Here is a 20,177-nt window from a genome sequence, read left to right as displayed (position 1 = left end):
GTTCGAGAAACTAACTGGAATTGAGGCTTGTATACCGCTTAGTACATAGTTCCTTCTTTAGTTTCTGGATTCATTGCGCTTCTTCATTCAAGCATATATACTTCCCCCTCTATATAGTGTGGGGTTCCTGATGCCACGATAATGTTCACTCGTTCTTGCAAGGGGACATGATCCTACTGGCAAAGTATTAGTAAACAGAGGTTCTGCAAATGGTACAAGATTCTGTATCGTATCCAAGCCTCGTTTCTTGCAATGCGCTTTTGTATTTCGCATTGAATGCCATTCATAACCTGCCCAGTAGAGTAAGTACCCCCCTCTGCCTCGGCAACCGTATAGAGAAGCCGCCCCAACCCTACGGTAACGCGTGCATTCTCGCCACGGCGCTAAGGACAAAGACGGGCTTACCTCTGGTGGTTAAGAAACCTTGCCGATCCTCGGTATTATTCGCCGTTAAGTGTTCACCGGTAATCCAAACAGGGGGTCGCGGCCGGCTCCAATCCCTCGTATTGTAATTCCTTGTCAAAGCGGGTCCTTCCGGGATTGAGCCCGATGTCAGGTGGTGCGTTAGCCGGTATGCCCTCACCGGTATTATTCCTCGTATTCCAATCTCCAATAAAACGCACACTCGAAGAAATATGCTTATGAAGAAGCTAATTTATTGCTCGTTACGCGTTTCGACAACTTAATGTCTTGATCACACGAACCGTGAAGACAAAAATGACGTGCATAAATAAACATGGGATATGGAGGAAGGACTACCTTGACATCATCATTAGTTCTGTCACTTACAATTGTCGGCCATCTTGTAGTGGTTTGGATACACGTAATACATAATGGAAAACAAAGAACGTAAATCCTATGAAATTATTCTGTTTCAATTCCCAATATACAGATACAGTACTAGACTACATAAGTATATTCTACTCGCACTAGTGGCTAAATATATTAATAAAAAGGGAAACAAGAAAAAGGAAATACGATCCTCATAACACGTGTTATGGCTTATGTCAACATTATACAAAAGGTTTTCCACAAAATGTAATAGCAATGAACAACATGGTAATTGTCTGCTAAAGTGCATATTGTAGTGAGATGGGGTACATGATTAGTTTCCTGCGCACTAGTGGCATGAGGATCATGCTATATGTAGAACCTGCACATGAGTTAATTATATACACACAAATGTCTAACTTATTATCCAAAAGGACGGTCAAGTTCATACTTAATCCTACCCCTCTAGAATCGAGGCCTTACATGTATATCAGCGTTAGTGACAAAACTGGTGAAGCAAAGGCAAATGCCTACTATACTCGTGGTATAGTCCACTTCCTACCAATAATATCCATGTAATATCGTGAACAGTGATATAGTGAAAAAAATTATTGATCAGACTTTCAAACATTAAGAAATAAGAAGATGGTTAAAAAGTCTCTTATCTTGTTTCTCATGTGTTTCCGAGCCCGGGGAAGAAAAGGGTAGGGTGCCCGTGCAGTGACCATACTAGACAGTGGGTCCCTTCCTTTCTTCCTGTGAAAGTGAAACAGACAAGAGAAATTTAAAATTAGCAGATTTAGGAAAATATAGGAAAATAATCTGTACCAATATAGAATCAAGGCAAAATGTAATTGATTATAATTATTGCTCAATAAAGATTAACAACACAGTTGCAGAACCTCTGTTTACTAATACTTTGCCAGTAGGATCATGTCCCCTTGCAAGAACGAGTGAACATTATCGTGGCATCAGGAACCCCACACTATATAGAGGGGGAAGTATATATGCTTGAATGAAGAAGCGCAATGAATCCAGAAACTAAAGAAGGAACTATGTACTAAGCGGTATACAAGCCTCAATTCCAGTTAGTTTCTCGAACGCGTGCCTAAGGTCTGAACTTTGTTTCTTACCTTCACAATTTTTTCTACAGTGGCAACATGGAGGAAGAAAATGAAAGGCGCAAAGCTGCGCAATCCCTGTTTGCAAGAGCACCTGGGAAAGGGCGGTCTACTACATTACCTGCCCATAACAAAGACAATATTCTAAGTAGTCAACTGAAAAAATATGAAAAGCTCAAAAGGCAGGAAAAGTCAAAGTGGTGGGAAGCAATTTTCCTGCAGGGTTATGTTGATAAATCAATGGTTCCGCGTGGTCTGAGAATATATATAACTCCCTCCCACGAATCGCCCAATCCACGTATGTTGGATGACTGGGCAGAAAATTCAGCGGAAAGTTCACAAAGAATGCTAAGCATATTAATTAAATATGCGTGGGAAGATAGAGAAAATATTTTGAAAGAAATCTTGGAGCTTGAAGAAGATTTAAAGAAAAATGAAGATCAACAAAGTATCATTAAATTCAAGGAAGACCTTAAAGTCAGATTATTGAAGCATGAAGAAGAAATAAAGCTTCGGAAACAAAGGAAGCTCCATAGAGATTGTATAGACTATGAGACGGGCCGTATTCTTACATATAGTCACAAGTATGACCATCTATATAACCAAACATCTTTGCAAGTGGAACCAACGACTATCAAAGAAACAACAGTAACACAAAATGAAGCAACTGATTCGGATACGGATGTGTCAATACGGACAGTGAGTTCATCTTCGGAAGTGGAAGTAATTACACGACAGGCCACTTTTTTAGACGAGTTCCGCGTGATGAAAAAAAGTCGACAACCTGGAAAGACAACTCCCACCCCAACTCCACCAGCTCGGGGCCGAGGAAGGGGCCGCGGAAGAAGAAGAGGAAGAGACAGGGGAGGAGTAAACAGAGACGACTTAAACGCAAGCATCGAACAAAGAAACAGCGAGCCAGTGGGAACAAGAAGAAGAGGCTCCAACAAAATTCAGCAATGATGGATCAGGAAACGGTAAATAAAACTATAATCAACCTTTCATCACGTACTTTGACGCTTTTTGATAAAACAACATTATGTTTGGGACTATCCTTTTGTCCTACAGAACTTTTCAACTATACCAATACACGTATAGACATTTTTAAATTTGTGCGGAAGATAAAATTAAAAAAATGGCACATGCTCAAGAACAATGCAACCTGTTCTGAGAACAGAATAACATCCACCAATCCAAGTGATAGTAATCTTACAGTTGGTGACGCAGATATACTGTATACAGTCTTTGATCTTGGAACTAACATAGATGAATCACCAACCCAGGAATGGTCTGAGTCTGAGTTTGTGACTGACAAAGCTGCTTGTACCTCTTTCAAACCACGCTCAGTGTTTTATCCCAATTTACCTTACGATTCAATTGATACTTTTCAGGACGTGGTAACCAAAGAACTGAAGAAACAGAAACATAGGCTTAAAGATAACCATGACATTAATTACAACTTATCTCCTAAACAGCGCAATGTAATCTTGTCTTTGGCTAAAGATGACAGTCTGGTGATACGTCCCTCGGATAAGGGAGGAAACGTAGTATTGTGGGATAGAAAAATGTATATTGAAGAGGCTGAAAAACAACTGAACAATGCTGAATTTTATTGCACCTGTGATACAAGTACATATAATGCAAGCATAACCACCACATGGGGGAAACTTGCTGAGTGGCAAGAACAGGGCATCATTACCTGGCAGGAATATTGTTATCTAAAGAGAGATTACCCTAAATTACCAGTGTTGTATCTTCTTCCAAAGATCCATAAACCTCCCACAATCCCCCCAGGAAGGCCTATAGTATCCTCAGTAGGAAATGTACTGGAGAACATTTCCAAGTATGTCGACCAGTTCCTCAAAGAGTATGTCACTGAATTACCATCGTTTGTTAGGGATACCAAAGACTTCCTTAACATAATCGAAGGGTTTATGTGGAAAAAAGAGTACTCATTGATTACTCTGGACGTAAATACACTATATACGATCATAGATCATGACCAGGGTATCGAAGCATGTTTACATTTTCTCAATGCACGTAGCATCGATTTGGAACACACTAACATGCTCACAGACATGATATCAATATGTTTGAAGAATAACATCTTTCTCTTCAACGGTGCCTTGTACAAACAGGTTCGAGGCACCGCGATGGGTACATGTTTCGCGCCAAGTTTTGCGAATCTGTTCCTAGGGAAGTGGGAAGAGGAAATTCGTGGTGATCCCAATATGGCAGATGATTTCAAGTCAGTAGTGAAAAGGTACATCGACGATCTGCTGATCATATGGGAAGGTAGCGAATCAGAAGCTTTAAATTTCATTGAGAAACTTAACACCAACAAATACAATATTGCTCTGACACATAATTTTAGTAAAACACATGCTGAATTCTTGGACATCAAGATTGAAGTCTTACAGGATAAAATCATTACCAGTCTGTACAGGAAAGAGACAGCTGGTAACAGTCTTCTTCATGCCCTCAGTGAACACCCAGAAGCCCTCAAATGGAGTATTCCATATGGGGAATTACTGAGGGCAAGAAGAAACTGCAACAATGATGAAAAATACATTCATGAACAAGGAGTCCTACTCAAAAGATTCAGAGAACGCGGTTACCCCGAATGGGTACTTAAAAAAGCACTAGCGAAGATCGCTAAAGTCAGCAGAGAGGAGTCACTAGGCCAGACATCTGAAGTAGATACCAATAGTCCGGTCACAAGAGTGATAACAACATTCAATAGTCACTCGAAGAAAATACACAAAATCTTGTGCGACAATTGGAACATCCTACAGACAGACAACATTGTGGGCTCAGAAATAGGGGAAAGACCCAAAGTCACCTACCGAAAAGGGAGAAATTTTAGGGATATTCTTGTCAAAAGTGATATCACTATGACGAAAAAAAGTACATTTCATGACCTCAAGGGTTTCTTCCCATGTGGTCACTGTAGATCGTGTAAATTCAGTCCTTCAATTCAGGAATTTAGCATTCCTGGTAGAGTACAGAAATGGAAAATTAATCAGTTCCTCACATGCAGTAGTACGTACATAGTGTATATATTGGAGTGTCCCTGCAAACTCAGGTATGTGGGGAGTACTACATGTATGATCAAAAAAAAAAAAAAAAAGAGTAATGGAACATTTGAGAGCGATCATCAATGTAGATACACATTATCCCATTGCCAGACATTTTAAAAGATTCCATAATTCTAACAGTGCCCTATTGCGCTTTTTTGCGATTGAACAAATCGTTCTTGGCAACAGGGGTGGCAACAGGGAATTGGCTCTTCGTAAGAAAGAATCAAAATGGATACTAGAGCTGGAAACCAAATTCCCTGGAGGACATAATATGGATGATGAAATGGCAACGCATTTGTATGAGGAATAACTGTCTAATATAGAGAAACTGTGTTGTTAATCTTTATTGAGCAATAATTATAATCAATGACATTTTGCCTTGATTCTATATTGGTACAGATTATTTTCCTATATTTTCCTAAATCTGCTAATTTTAAATTTCTCTTGTCTGTTTCACTTTCACAGGAAGAAAGGAAGGGACCCACTGTCTAGTATGGTCACTGCACGGGCACCCTACCCTTTTCTTCCCCGGGCTCGGAAACACATGAGAAACAAGATAAGAGACTTTTTAACCATCTTCTTATTTCTTAATGTTTGAAAGTCTGATCAATAATTTTTTTCACTATATCACTGTTCACGATATTACATGGATATTATTGGTAGGAAGTGGACTATACCACGAGTATAGTAGGCATTTGCCTTTGCTTCACCAGTTTTGTCACTAACGCTGATATACATGTAAGGCCTCGATTCTAGAGGGGTAGGATTAAGTATGAACTTGACCGTCCTTTTGGATAATAAGTTAGACATTTGTGTGTATATAATTAACTCATGTGCAGGTTCTACATATAGCATGATCCTCATGCCACTAGTGCGCAGGAAACTAATCATGTACCCCATCTCACTACAATATGCACTTTAGCAGACAATTACCATGTTGTTCATTGCTATTACATTTTGTGGAAAACCTTTTGTATAATGTTGACATAAGCCATAACACGTGTTATGAGGATCGTATTTCCTTTTTCTTGTTTCCCTTTTTATTAATATATTTAGCCACTAGTGCGAGTAGAATATACTTATGTAGTCTAGTACTGTATCTGTATATTGGGAATTGAAACAGAATAATTTCATAGGATTTACGTTCTTTGTTTTCCATTATGTATTACGTGTATCCAAACCACTACAAGATGGCCGACAATTGTAAGTGACAGAACTAATGATGATGTCAAGGTAGTCCTTCCTCCATATCCCATGTTTATTTATGCACGTCATTTTTGTCTTCACGGTTCGTGTGATCAAGACATTAAGTTGTCGAAACGCGTAACGAGCAATAAATTAGCTTCTTCATAAGCATATTTCTTCGAGTGTGCGTTTTATTGGAGATTGGAATACGATATATATATATATATATATATATATATATATATATATATATATATATTTACATATATTTATATATTTATTTAGAAAAGGCAGTGAGCAGGTCTCTCATACAGTGCTTTTGGCCAAGGACATGGATTCAAATTCAATTATAGTCTTCAATCCCATATAAAAGATATGTAAACAGGCCCATAGAGGTAGGGAATTGCACTCACATGATCATAAAAATGCCTTCACATTAGTGACCTTTTCCCTCTAGCAGCAAGAAACTGCACTGGGCCACCTGTTGTCAGTTGACCCCATATGGCCAGCATGAAGTTGTCCTCACACTGAGTACAGTGCCACCAGGCTGCCAGCAGAGCAGTGCTCAAGAATATTGTGTATAGAAATATGTTCATCAGAAGATGGCCCTTGGGAATATTCCTATCATGCATCAGAAAGAAAACAAGCTGCTGTTAAAATTGTGCTGGACCACAAACCTCCAAATAATGTGTCACGGGATACGTACATGATGAAATACTCCAATGTGAGGGGGTGCCCTAACCTTTATGGCAACATTTGATAGATGTTTGTACACGCTCAGAGTGCCCCCTCACACGCCCCTCTTTCTCTCTCCCTTCTTCTGCTTCGCAGATTCCATTGTGCAGGTGTGACTGTGTTGTAGTGCCCAACCACACTTCTGCATCTGGCCTGTGGGTACAGGAGTAGGAGGACAGAAGTGGCCAGAAGTGGCCACTTGACTTTGCTTGGTTTAGCGGTGACTAGTGTGCAGCTACACTGCCTTTGTATGGGTACTGCTCCTACCTCTCCTCTGAGTAAGCACAGTAATCTCCACCTCTGGATCCCCTCGCAGGATGCCTACCACTCACACGTGGCGACCTTCCTCCTTGAAGCCGTAGTCAGAGCCAGGAACTGCAGGTGAGTGAATGTTAAAGGGGAAGTATTGTTTTCCTTGGTTGACACTCATTAACAGGTCCCTTCTTTCTCATGTGCCAAGTCTCACACTTAAGATAATATTGCATGCTGGTGCAATTCTCACCCTGCGGCTCAACGGGGATACTGACTTCCACAGCATCGGTAACTCCAGGGGAAGACGAAAATGGTCGAATTGAACTGTCAGCAGCAGAAGAGCAACTGCTATGTCTAGGGCTAAGCTTTTGTCCTGAATCAAACTTTCAATACACCAAAACAAGAGCCGATATATATCAATTTATCCGCAAGCTAAAGCTCAAGAAATATCATCTACAAAGAGCTAATTCGGATCAAGTTCTACAAATAACGAATGAGAAAGACCCCCCTGGATTAAAAATCTCAGACTTGGGTTTGTTACAGGACATGTGCCAACTGGCTTCAGGTGAAAATAGTAACACACAGGAAGCATCAGCTTTCATTGGCCAGAAAAGAGTGGAAACTCATTTCAAACCCAAATCTAAGTTCGTCCCCCTATCTTCCAACGATGGTTTGGACGCATTCAACGAGCATGTGGTTGGGCAGATTAAAAGATTGACTTTTGCAGTGACCAGACAAAAGAAAAAATACTCTAATACTGAAAGAAAATACCACCAATTGATGGAGAAGCTACGCAAAGGGGACCTGATAATAAGGAACTCGGATAAAGGTGGCAACATTGTTCTTTGGCCAGTAACAATTTATTTGAAGGAAGCTCACAGGCAGTTAGATGACATCCAGTGTTATAGGAAAAGTAACCTTGTGAAATTCAAAGCTATGCAAGATAAACTATTTCAGAGTCTATTGGCTTGGAAGGGCTTAGGACTGTTAAGTTGGGATGAGTACAAATTTATCAAAAAGGACTATCCACTTGTACCATATATTTATTTTATACCCAAAGTCCATAAGAGTTTAACAGCCCCTCCTGGAAGGCCCATTATTTCAGCGTGTAATGGACCTCTTGAAAATCTTTCACAATATATAGATTACTTTCTCCAGACCCACATGAAAAACCTAGATTCCTACGTACAAGACACCAGTGATTTTTTGAACAAAATCAAGGATCTGGTATGGAGCTCTGAACTCTTGTTAGTGACACTGGATGTGACTTCCTTATATACTTGTATTAAGCATATGGATGGCCTAAGAGCAGTGGAGTACTTTTTAAACAGAAGACCAATGGAACACACTGAACATACACGAATGTTACTTAGTATGTTATCTTTCTGTTTGGAAAACAATTATTTTTTGTTTAATGATCAATTTTATCAGCAAGTACAAGGCGTGGCTATGGGGGCCAGCTTTTCCCCCAGCTATGCCTGTTTATTTATGGGCTGGTGGGAAGAGTTGGTCCTCCATCGTGACTATGATCAAGTCTGCAAAAACAACATAGTCTCCTGGTGGCGTTTTATAGATGATTTATTTATTGTCTGGAGAGGTTCTGAGGAGGGTGTTTTACATTTTGTAGAAAATATCAATCACAATGAATTTAACTTAAATTTTACATCTAATATTAGTAAAAGCTCGGTGACGTTTTTAGATGTTGAAATTTTAGTTCACAATAATGTATTAACAACTACCCTTTTTAGGAAACCGACCGCTGGTAATACACTGTTACACGCCACAAGTGCACACCCCAAACATCTTATAAATAGTATCCCATATGGGGAGATGCTTAGAATTAAGCGCATATGCAGTGACCCAGCAGACATGAAGATTAAACAAATGGAAAGTCAGGCACGGTTTTTAGATAGAGGATACAGCCCCAAAGTTATTAAAGCGGCCATAACCAAAGCAAATCTTCAGCCCCGGGAAAAACTTCTCCAATATAAGACCAAAACAGTTACTGACAAAGTGGAGCCAGTCCGTTTAATTTTTACCTATTCAAAACAGGAGAAACAATTGAGAAATATTGTTAGACGGAACTGGCACTTTGTCAGAGATGATCCCGTGATTGGTGAATTGATGCCATACAATCCAGCCATAGCCTTCAGAAAGTCCACTAGTATGGGTAATGTCCTGTCGAGAAATAGCCAGGAGCTCTGTAAAAAGGAGAGCTGGCTCACAGCAAGGAAAGGATTTTTTAAGTGCACAAGCTGCAGAGCCTGCCAATTTGGTGTAAATACCAAAAAATACAGGACATTTTTCTCCAACAATGATAGAGAAATAAAGCAACATCTAACCTGCAAAACGGAATTCTGTGTATATGTCCTTGAATGTGACTGCCATCTTAAATACATTGGCAGCACAAAGTTGGCAGTTCATAAGCGAATCCTCCAACATCTGAGGGCAATAACAAACAAAGATCAGAATTACCCTGTCGCTAGACATTTTGAAGCCACGCACAATAGTGACCCGCGATTTCTTCACTATTTTGCTATTGAGTCCATCCCTACAACAAAAAGAGGAGGGGATAGGGAGGCTACCCTCCGTAGGCTAGAGACAAACTATATATTGGAGTTTAATAGCAAATGGCCAGGTGGGTTAAACACGACGGAAGATCTTCACACCCTACTCTAATATCTATTTGGAAATAGAGGGTGCCCTATACTATATGGCTATCTGTATTGTAATTGGCTATGTTTATGTGGACGCTGGTTTTTTACAATCAATTTTAGAGGAATTTCATGGGTAGTTTTATCTATGTTTGTTTTTTTATATTGATTGTTTTAACTGCGTCACCAAGCTGGTTTTATTGAATTAATTTTAAACAGCATGGTTGATTGGTATTCCACCAGATCCTCTATAGATAAATTGTAATGCATATATGATATCCCTCTAGAGAGTATTCTCTTCCAATTTCATGTTCCTGATTGTTTGTTGCAATGTTACATATTTCATGGTTTTTATTGTATCATAGTATATCTATTTTTTAGTATTGTGTATACTTTAAAAGGATGTAACTATAGCACTTTATTTCGGTGAGCACTTTATATTATGCAATGAATCAACTTAAGTGTAATTTTAACAATCAATGACATTCTCATTATACATTTGCCCTAAGATAACTCACTTAGACATGCATATTTATATGCAAGTACTAATGTATTTAGGCTTTAATTTTGTGAGTTGCACTATTGGCATACATGTGTATTATACAATTAAGATTGTTTTCCTTATAAATTATAATATGATCAATGATGGTCAACTTCCAGTGATCTAAAGTAAGGAAAACAGAGTATGTCATCTATGTCTATTGTTGATCCATGCACTTGCACTTTAAAAACGGGTCTATCAGTGACGTGCGATCAGGTGATCAAGGCCGCTTGGACGGCCGAAACGCGTCCTGACATATGAGGAGTAGAAAATAAAAAAATAATGCTGCACAAGCTGGTCTGTACTAGTGATTTCCGTACGAAAGCGGGAGTGTATCACAAGCTGCTGTAAAATATATATATATATATATATATATATATATATATATATATATATATATATATATATATATATATATATATATATTTATATATATTTATATATTTATTTAGAAAAGGCAGTGAGCAGGTCTCTCATACAGTGCTTTTGGCCAAGGACATGGATTCAAATTCAATTATAGTCTTCAATCCCATATAAAAGATATGTAAACAGGCCCATAGAGGTAGGGAATTGCACTCACATGATCATAAAAATGCCTTCACATTAGTGACCTTTTCCCTCTAGCAGCAAGAAACTGCACTGGGCCACCTGTTGTCAGTTGACCCCATATGGCCAGCATGAAGTTGTCCTCACACTGAGTACAGTGCCACCAGGCTGCCAGCAGAGCAGTGCTCAAGAATATTGTGTATAGAAATATGTTCATCAGAAGATGGCCCTTGGGAATATTCCTATCATGCATCAGAAAGAAAACAAGCTGCTGTTAAAATTGTGCTGGACCACAAACCTCCAAATAATGTGTCACGGGATACGTACATGATGAAATACTCCAATGTGAGGGGGTGCCCTAACCTTTATGGCAACATTTGATAGATGTTTGTACACGCTCAGAGTGCCCCCTCACACGCCCCTCTTTCTCTCTCCCTTCTTCTGCTTCGCAGATTCCATTGTGCAGGTGTGACTGTGTTGTAGTGCCCAACCACACTTCTGCATCTGGCCTGTGGGTACAGGAGTAGGAGGACAGAAGTGGCCAGAAGTGGCCACTTGACTTTGCTTGGTTTAGAGGTGACTAGTGTGCAGCTACACTGCCTTTGTATGGGTACTGCTCCTACCTCTCCTCTGAGTAAGCACAGTAATCTCCACCTCTGGATCCCCTCGCAGGATGCCTACCACTCACACGTGGCGACCTTCCTCCTTGAAGCCGTAGTCAGAGCCAGGAACTGCAGGTGAGTGAATGTTAAAGGGGAAGTATTGTTTTCCTTGGTTGACACTCATTAACAGGTCCCTTCTTTCTCATGTGCCAAGTCTCACACTTAAGATAATATTGCATGCTGGTGCAATTCTCACCCTGCGGCTCAACGGGGATACTGACTTCCACAGCATCGGTAACTCCAGGGGAAGACGAAAATAGTCCCTATAATGCATTAGTGGAGAATCACATTCATGGACCTGTATGACCTGTGTCAGTTCCTGCATGTCTTCCCAAACTATTTCACAAGAAGATTCCTTCTGCTCTCATCCCAACAGAATTACTGGGAAACTCAGAAGAAAATACCCCAGACTGAGCAGCAGGCTAAATGTAACTTCACTGCAGTGATGTGTGTGCTACCACGGCGGAGGCTCAGCTCCCACATAAGTCATGTCACCTCATAATCTTAGTACGGTGACTCTGAATGCCTGCCCTAGGAATGATAATATGCACATATGTCTTTAACGACTGGAACCGAAAATTGCTGGCCCACCATAAATAACATGGAAATTATTGTAACATAGAACAGACTTTTTACTGGAGGACCAAGTGCTTTGAGAGTTATAACATATGTAGAGTGAAAGACAGAACCTGGATTTATACAGGGGTTTCAGAGCACAAAGACCTTCTTCGTGGTATTCAAACCTACCAACAGCAGAGCATAGTTTCCACCAGGGACATCCCATACATCAGTAGGAGCACCACTTCTTGCCAATAGTATGGGCCCTTCACTAAGGAAAAATTATCTTCTCTGTATCTACTGTTACAAGCCTGCCAGCTAAATCACTTAAAAGCTCTTCAAAACAAATAGGTCTACTAAGAGCCCTGGCTCATGAAACAAAGTGGTCCAACTCTTGAAAACCTTTGGAAGAAGTTGTGTCCACATGCTAATCAAACATCATTTGTCGCGGAAACAGATAAGTAAGCAAAAGCACTCTTGTGAGTTATGAAGAATTGGCCATATCACTTGCTGATGAACCACGCATGACACCATCACAACAGCTATGCAACCTTCTGATGTCCTTGTTCAATGATGGAGTTACTTTGCTTTGGATGAATATTGTCCAGGATGCTGCACTTCATCAGGGTCCCCGTGCGCCATTATTAATCCAGCCTATCTTGGACAAGATTTAACCAGTCTTATAGGATACGGGCACCTACAGCATCAACAAAACAAATGATCCAAACTAGAAAACTATTATGCCAGTCATCCATCATGACTAGCATCATAGGGTTTGTCGATGCAACCAAACTGTCAGGTTTGGTTTCCCAGAATCTTTCGATATTTCTGTATGCAGTTTTCTGACAAACAGATGTAAAGACACCTTATGGCTAGAGCATCATTTGTGTTTTGCTGTGCCTAACAAAATGAATGTGTCCGTCTGTAATGCAACTGGTGCTCATGTGAAACGCTCTGATACCTTTGGTTCAAGTTCACGCTATATAAACAAAAAAAACACAAACTAAATTCTTCTCATTGACCCTGCAGAAGCACTATTGCCAACACCTCTTGCTAAGATGGGCCACTAAGTTATGGTTCCGCTCTGTAATGCTGATGTTTCTCAGATTCAAAATCTCCTAGTGCAGATTGATGTATAAGAAACAAGAAAGACATGACCATCATGCCTAGGGAGTTTCCTCATGGCATATCAAGGACATTTTGGCTTTTTACTGGACAAGTCAACCATGCCTATGTTCAAGAAAAGGGAATATTGGGACCCCCGTCCTAAATATTGCAGGCCTTCTGATTATCATTAGCCTGCGGTCCTGTGATGGCCATGTGAAGGGGTTGCCGGTAGAAGGTTTGTGGTGGGACAGCCAACAGGCTCAACTGATGGCAACATCCAGATGCAGCAGAGGACCCATGGGTTCGGTGAAACAGGAGGAATGTGGATTTACTGAGATTATTCCTCTCTGCCAAATCCCTAAATCTAAATAACCCTGTTACTTTGGAGCTAAAATGTAGGATCTAATTGGTGAAATTTTTGGTCAAATGTTCACATTTTTTTATTTTTCAGAGTTTTATATAGCACAAACTTGACCCGAAGGTATTGGGTATCAGAGTGCTTTACATAGCACCAGTTGCCTTACATGAGGACACATTCATTTATTTATTGATTTATTGTTTTTTTGTTAGGCAAGGTGAGATTAAGTGATTTGCCCACAATCAAAGGATGTTCAGCGTCCTTGCCGAGACTCGAACCCAGTTCTCCCGATTCGAGGTCGACCACCCTAGCCATTAGGCCAACTCCTCTCCCCATACCTTGTATCTCCTTTATGCTATAGTAAATAATTATTGGTTGTTTCCTAATCCAGGTATCCATATTAATCATTTTTGTAGAGTAATTGATCTGTAATTAATACACGATTTTGCAAAAGTCATTCTATGATCTGTACTTCCTAACTGTTACGTGCTGGTCTCCAAGTTTAAAATTTCTAACCCACTTATAAGAACAAACTCATGGGACCAAATGTATCATGTTCTCCCCAGGAAGGCAGCACAGCTTTTAAGTTCTTAAACATCCTTGAATACTGGTGACGCCTTCAGAGTTTTGGGGTTTGAACCAGAGCAACTCCAGATTGAGACTTGTTGTGTGAGACAGAGGTTTGAATAGGAGGCTAAGATTAGATTCCCATTTCTTCGCATTGTATATTCCAGGTGCTTATGTAATGAAGTGAGTAATCAGAGAGTCACAGAGTTCCTGAGAGCCGAGTCGCTTTTGATTCACTACATTCTGGGTTTAAAATTCATTAATAATTTGATGTAGTTTCCCTGATGGGTAGATGGCTTCTGATAGCAGAAAGTGCAATCTATCTCCTTGATACTGGTTCCATTTCTGGAGTTTTACACCATGCTATTAATTTCTATTGAAAGGGATCAAGAAGACTGGGATAAAATGATTATAGACAAATGTGCCCTTTTAAAATGACAAAATGTTAAATCTTTAAACAAATTCCTACTGAAGTAATTGCAAAATTCATGAACAAACTTAACATTATTGGTTATTATTCCTGTATATGATTATTGTTTTTGCTCCCCTTATGTCATTATGCTCCATCGTCTAGCCCACTCTTCGGTCACCCAGGTTTATAAATGATCTGTTATATGTGCACTATTTGTTTCAATGCCTATTAGATTCCCCATTTGACTCAGGTTTTGATCTGTTACCTTCCTTCCCGCAAATTGTAAAGCGCTCTGATATCCTTCGGGATCAAGTTCGCGCTATATAAAACTTTATAAATAAAATAAAATAAAATGTCATCATGACTCAAGCAAACTTTTTACAACAAATTAAAAAACTAACAATGCAGTCATTGAAGCATGGGTGGCTTACGCTATGCCTTTGACAGATCGAACACGAAAATTTAAAGTCCTTAAAAACATAGAACAGCATAAAACTGCTCCATCTATTCCGTCATCCAGGAGTTTATCAAGCTTTGCTTGCTTTTAATTGCAAGTGTCTGAAAATATGGGATTTTGTTAAGAGTTCTGTACTAACTGGTAATGTTGATGTCCCACTGTACATGTAGGGAGGAGCTGGCCTCTAACTATAGAGTCTTGGGCCAATGAAAATGGGCTTTATCCACCCACTCTTCTGTTTATTTTGGAAGCAGAGCTGATGCTTATAATGAATTCAATGGAAACAACTTCTTTTCAGCGACTCATAGCCAGAGTTCCATAAGTTTGACCCTATGATCATCATTCGTGGCGCAGAAAGAGCTCATTTGCTTCACCCTTTGCACTGGACTAATTAAACACGGCATGGTCGAACCATATTAGCTGTGCGTAAATAACGCAAGGGAAAGGGCATTACTGGCGGAGTTTCATCTAGGTAACTTCAAATGCCATTTGAGTTTCCCCCTTGGCCAATTAAACCCCAAAAAATATTTTGTTCTGTCCGTGTGATGAATCATTCTCCCAAACCCTGTCACATTTTATATTTATCTGTAAGATTTATGATGTATCTAGAAAAATTGTACTATGACCAATAGTCAATAATCAGGTTTTTTATCACTATATATACTCCTTTTTCCGTATTGTTTACCTCCTTTCTTAGTACGCTACTTACTCTTTTATTGTGCTGTTCTCCTTGATTCTTTTGTTCTGGTATTAAGGCGTTTATTTGTCTGGGATTTAGGCGAGAATTCCTGTTGTGTATTCTTGCTGTTGTCTATATTGGATTTATGTCCTTCCCTCCTTCCTATGTAAAGCACTCTGATATCCTTCGGGATCTTGTTCGCACTATATTAAACTTTATAAATAAATAAATAATGCATCATTCTATCAAGTTAATCAATTTCTAACATTCATTTCCCCCCTAAAACGCTTTTCAAAAGTTGCAGGTTTTACTTTAATCCAATCGAGTGCTAGATAATCAGCAAGTTAGGTATTGACAAGCAAGAGGTACAGAGGCTATGGTTTTTCATGTTCCGATTGGTCAGTGTCTGGTGCTAGATTGGATCAGCTTGAGGATGCTTCACTCATATTGTTGGTCTTTGACACCAGTGATTAAGCGGCCTTCTTAGATCATCTAGAGAGGAGCCTGTGGTGTCATGGCCAAACAGAGATTACTATGCCTTATTTTTTAATCAAAAGAGCGTGGTTGCCACTGTGTGGTGCTTGTATGTCACCTACATGTTTTTTTTAGCTATTCATAGAGCCACTTCAACATTTCTACTACGTCAACTTTGCAGTTGAATTTTAAATATCGACCGCCACTAGTTTTAAAATGTTTATACTGTATCCCTTTTACACCTTATGCTGCATCCAACATTCAAACTCTTTACCCGATGAAGAGCAATGTCATTCTGCCAACCAATGAAATCGCTCATCTCTATCCCTATGAATAAGCAGCTGCGATAGGGCGGTAGACATTTCTTAGACTGGGCTACAAAATGGTGGAATCGTCTACCTAGGGACGCCCATAAGCAGGACAATCTTACAGCTTTTTGAAAACAATGTCTCCATTGTGTTAGTGCCCACTGCGCTTTCTATCTCATTATAGCCTGTTTTGTTCAATGCTTGAATATCCTGCCCAGGGTTTTTAGGGCATAATAAAATCGGTAGCGTTGCGAAATGGAATTGGAAAGCATGTCAGAGGGCCCGATTACGAGTTTGGCAGATGAGATACTCCGTCACAAATGTGACGAATATCCCATCCGCTGTATTACAAGTTCCACAGGATATAATGTAATTGTAATTTGGCAGATGGGATATCCGTCACATTTGTAAAAGTGTAACCCTGTCCGCCAAACTCGTAATCAGGCCCATAATACTGAAACGCATGTCACAGGGTAGAACGGTCTGAAAGATTATGATAGTAGTGCAAACATAATGGGGGAGACTGAGCTGTTTGAAGCCAAATGTGTACTAAATCTTTGTGCTCTTAGAAAGGCCTGGTAGCACTCTCTCAATGACTGGCTGATAAATACAACTCTTATTCAGACTCATAGACCGGGACCACAGGGGTGTAACACAGGCCCCGTGGAGCGGGGGGCCCAAGCTCCAGGGTCCCCCCTCAGCACAACACTTCAGCCATAGAGCTTCTGATTTGAGTCCAGAGGGGGTCCCTCCACATACTTTGCAGGGGGGGCCTCAAGTTTTGTTACGCCATAGCGGGACCACACACATATACCAGCTGATCTTACAAGAACCAAAGTGCTTAACTGAATCAGGTCCAACATTACAAAGGCTCTACTGCCAATGAGCTTAGAGCGAAACATGTGTCGGCTGGGAAATAACTTGACCTACATGTTAGGAGGGCTGCATAAACATCAGACTGAATGCTTAGCTGCTTCAACAATTTTGGAATTATAATAGAATCTGAATAACAGATTTATTTTTCACCAAACTTTAAGAGAGGGGTGACCAGTTCTTTCCTAGAGCACCCATTTACTATTACTTTGTAGGATGTTCCATCCCAAAAGTAACTCAATACCTTTAACACAAATGTCAGCCAAATGCACATGTGGGCCTTTCCTGCCAGAACCCCAACTAAAGACCCTTAATTGTCATGTGAATTCTGAAAACGTCTTTGGTTGCAGTAGTTGACTTGATGCTCAAATCATAAATCTGCCCAGTGGTTTAAGGCCTCATCCTGAGTCCTGTGTTAATCTTGAATCTGTATTTTTCTGAATTTACTACACATATTAAAACATTTACCTTCACATTCCAACAGAAAGAATCTTGTGAAATTTGTACAGGAATAAATGCTCGGAAAGAGGGAAAATGAGAGATTTTGAGTCCACAAAACTATGATGGCTGAGATGAATCTATCTCCTCATCCCACAGTCTTTTTCCCCACAAGAAATCACAATGCGGTCGTTACAACGACTGCGTTGTGATTCCGCATACCATTACTCCGCAAGTCGGAACAACGACTTGCGGAGGGGGGCTCTGGATGTTGGAATAGTATAATTTACTATTCCAACTCCAGTCTGTGCGGACACTAGGGAAGGTGTTGAATTATAAATCCAACACCTTCCCCCCCTCCGCAAGTCGTTGTTCCGACTTGCGGAGTAATGGTATGCGGAATCACAACGCGGTCGTTGTAACGACCGCGTTGTGATTCCCTGCGGGGACAAAGTTTCGTGGTAAACGTTGTTTACCGGCTGAGATTGTTCCTCATTCGAGCCAAAAGACCTGGACTCAGGAGGGAATACCGCATCTAGACACAGCACAACCTATGATATTTGGTATTAATGCAAAAGACTCCCAGGCATTTATTATGAGGCATTAGTTGAATTTTTAAAGCTGTCCAATGTCAACACATGCATTTGGACTTTATGAAACATTCATATTATATGGCTTCCAACTGTGCATGTGCATTTTCACAATACATTTATTTTTTTACCCAACAATCGTTTTTGAACATTTTTTTGTAACTAGGCATTGTTATAAATGTTGCATAAGCATCGCATAAATGGCAGTACTATTGCAACATTGAAAGTGTCTCCCCCTGCACTCTATTCTGATTCGCTTGTTCCATACTTGAGAAGCAGTGTATATCACATTTGACGTAAATATTTACAATCACTAGTTAGTCTCCAAGCATTAGCTTTTTGCAATATCTTTGTTTATGAATAAAACAAACACAATGGAATAATTTGTTCATTTGAATTTGCCAATGTATTGATCACATTCCTTGGTGAATCATTAATCCCTGATTTTTGCTAATTGTAGGACCCTCCCTGGTAGCACGTAAATAGGTTTAAACATAAATAGTCAAGACAATTCCAGCATTTAAAAGGAGTGCAACCCACTGTCCTACTTATAACAGTGCATAAGGGTAGTCACTAGTCTTGTGGCATATGTATCCAAAATAAATGTTTATTTTTTTCCAGATGAAGCCGGAAATAGAACTGGATGGACTGCAGCCAAACACAGAGTACCTGGTACAGGTGCAGGCGATATCTTATTGGGGTCAGAAACGTCTCAAGAGTCCGAAATCTCTGCTTCATGTACATACACCGCTCCTCGGTAAGAAACATGCATCATTCTCTCATCATCGCGAATGTACCAGCGCCAGTGTCAATAACAAGAAGAACAGAAATTTTCATGTTTCCCTAGATGTTGAAATTTCTCAACAAAAAGTCTCTTTTTTTAATCTCAACCACTTACACTAAGCAGCTGAGTGAAATATGAAAAACTGTGCCAAAGGGTGTCCATGAGTACCTATCAATCGCCTAGAGTTTACGGCAATCTTAGATATCCTTGAAATTTATAGAACATCTTAACATTTGGAGGGTAAAGTTGAAGAAATAATCTAAAGCCTACCAGAAATTATACAAATGTGAGAACTAAAACTGCTAACAGACTACCAATTGTAAGGGTGGATCCCAACATGTTCTTCCTGAAATCAAGCCCCAGATTTACTAAAACTTTACACCGGGTTTCCATAAAACAAGTGACGCAAACCCGTGCAAAGTATAGAATAGTGAATTATTTTCCAGAGCAAAATTTGTTTTGTGCTGGAAAGTATCCCTACAGTTATGCAAACTCCACCCTGCCAATCAAAAAGCACCGTATATAAAACCATTCCATAATTTATAAGTGGTACAAATAATGCAAATATAAAATGTTCATGTTGTGGAAGTGGAGATCTGTTGATTGGCATATGGAGGTGGTACCAATGGAATGCCCCAAGGACATCAACTGGCATATGCGGAAATACACGTGTCCATCATGGTCACTGGATGGTATATTTGTGTGGAGTCCATAGGAACTTTATAAACATTGAATGGCATTTGAATTGATACCTACAGCACATATGGCATTAACTGATGTATGAAAACCTGGGTCACATCATGACATTTATGTTTGTATATGATGAACTTCAGCCACATGTTAGCAATTTCTTAATTACAAAATATGGTCCGCCTGACCACTTGATGTAATCCCAGTAGTTTTCATGGGCAGGTTGATATTGGCAGTGCTTAATTTGTAAAATAAATAAGTTCCATGGCCCTTGTCGGCCGCTGCAGCTAGCATGACCCAAGGCCCCTGCCAGGGCTGCCAATAGCAGTACCACA

At 39.9% G+C, this 20,177-nt stretch overlaps 1 protein-coding gene across 2 annotated transcripts in view; it reads left to right on the top strand.

The window, feature by feature from the left end:
- The window catches only part of LOC146785916 (anosmin-1-like), a 245,790-nt gene that overhangs the window by 197,787 nt on the left and 27,826 nt on the right, over positions 1–20,177 (top strand). For both annotated transcript variants that reach the window (XM_085635313.1, XM_085635314.1), the window contains exon 8: positions 18,990–19,125. In XM_085635313.1, the coding sequence (XP_085491439.1) occupies positions 18,990–19,125 (136 nt within the window). The remainder of the gene's footprint in view (positions 1–18,989; positions 19,126–20,177) is intronic.

The sequence above is a fragment of the Triturus cristatus genome, chromosome 11 (assembly GCF_964204655.1).
Source record: "Triturus cristatus chromosome 11, aTriCri1.1, whole genome shotgun sequence".
NCBI classification, from domain to species: domain Eukaryota; kingdom Metazoa; phylum Chordata; class Amphibia; order Caudata; family Salamandridae; genus Triturus; species Triturus cristatus.
This window is presented reverse-complemented; position numbering and strand designations above follow the sequence as displayed.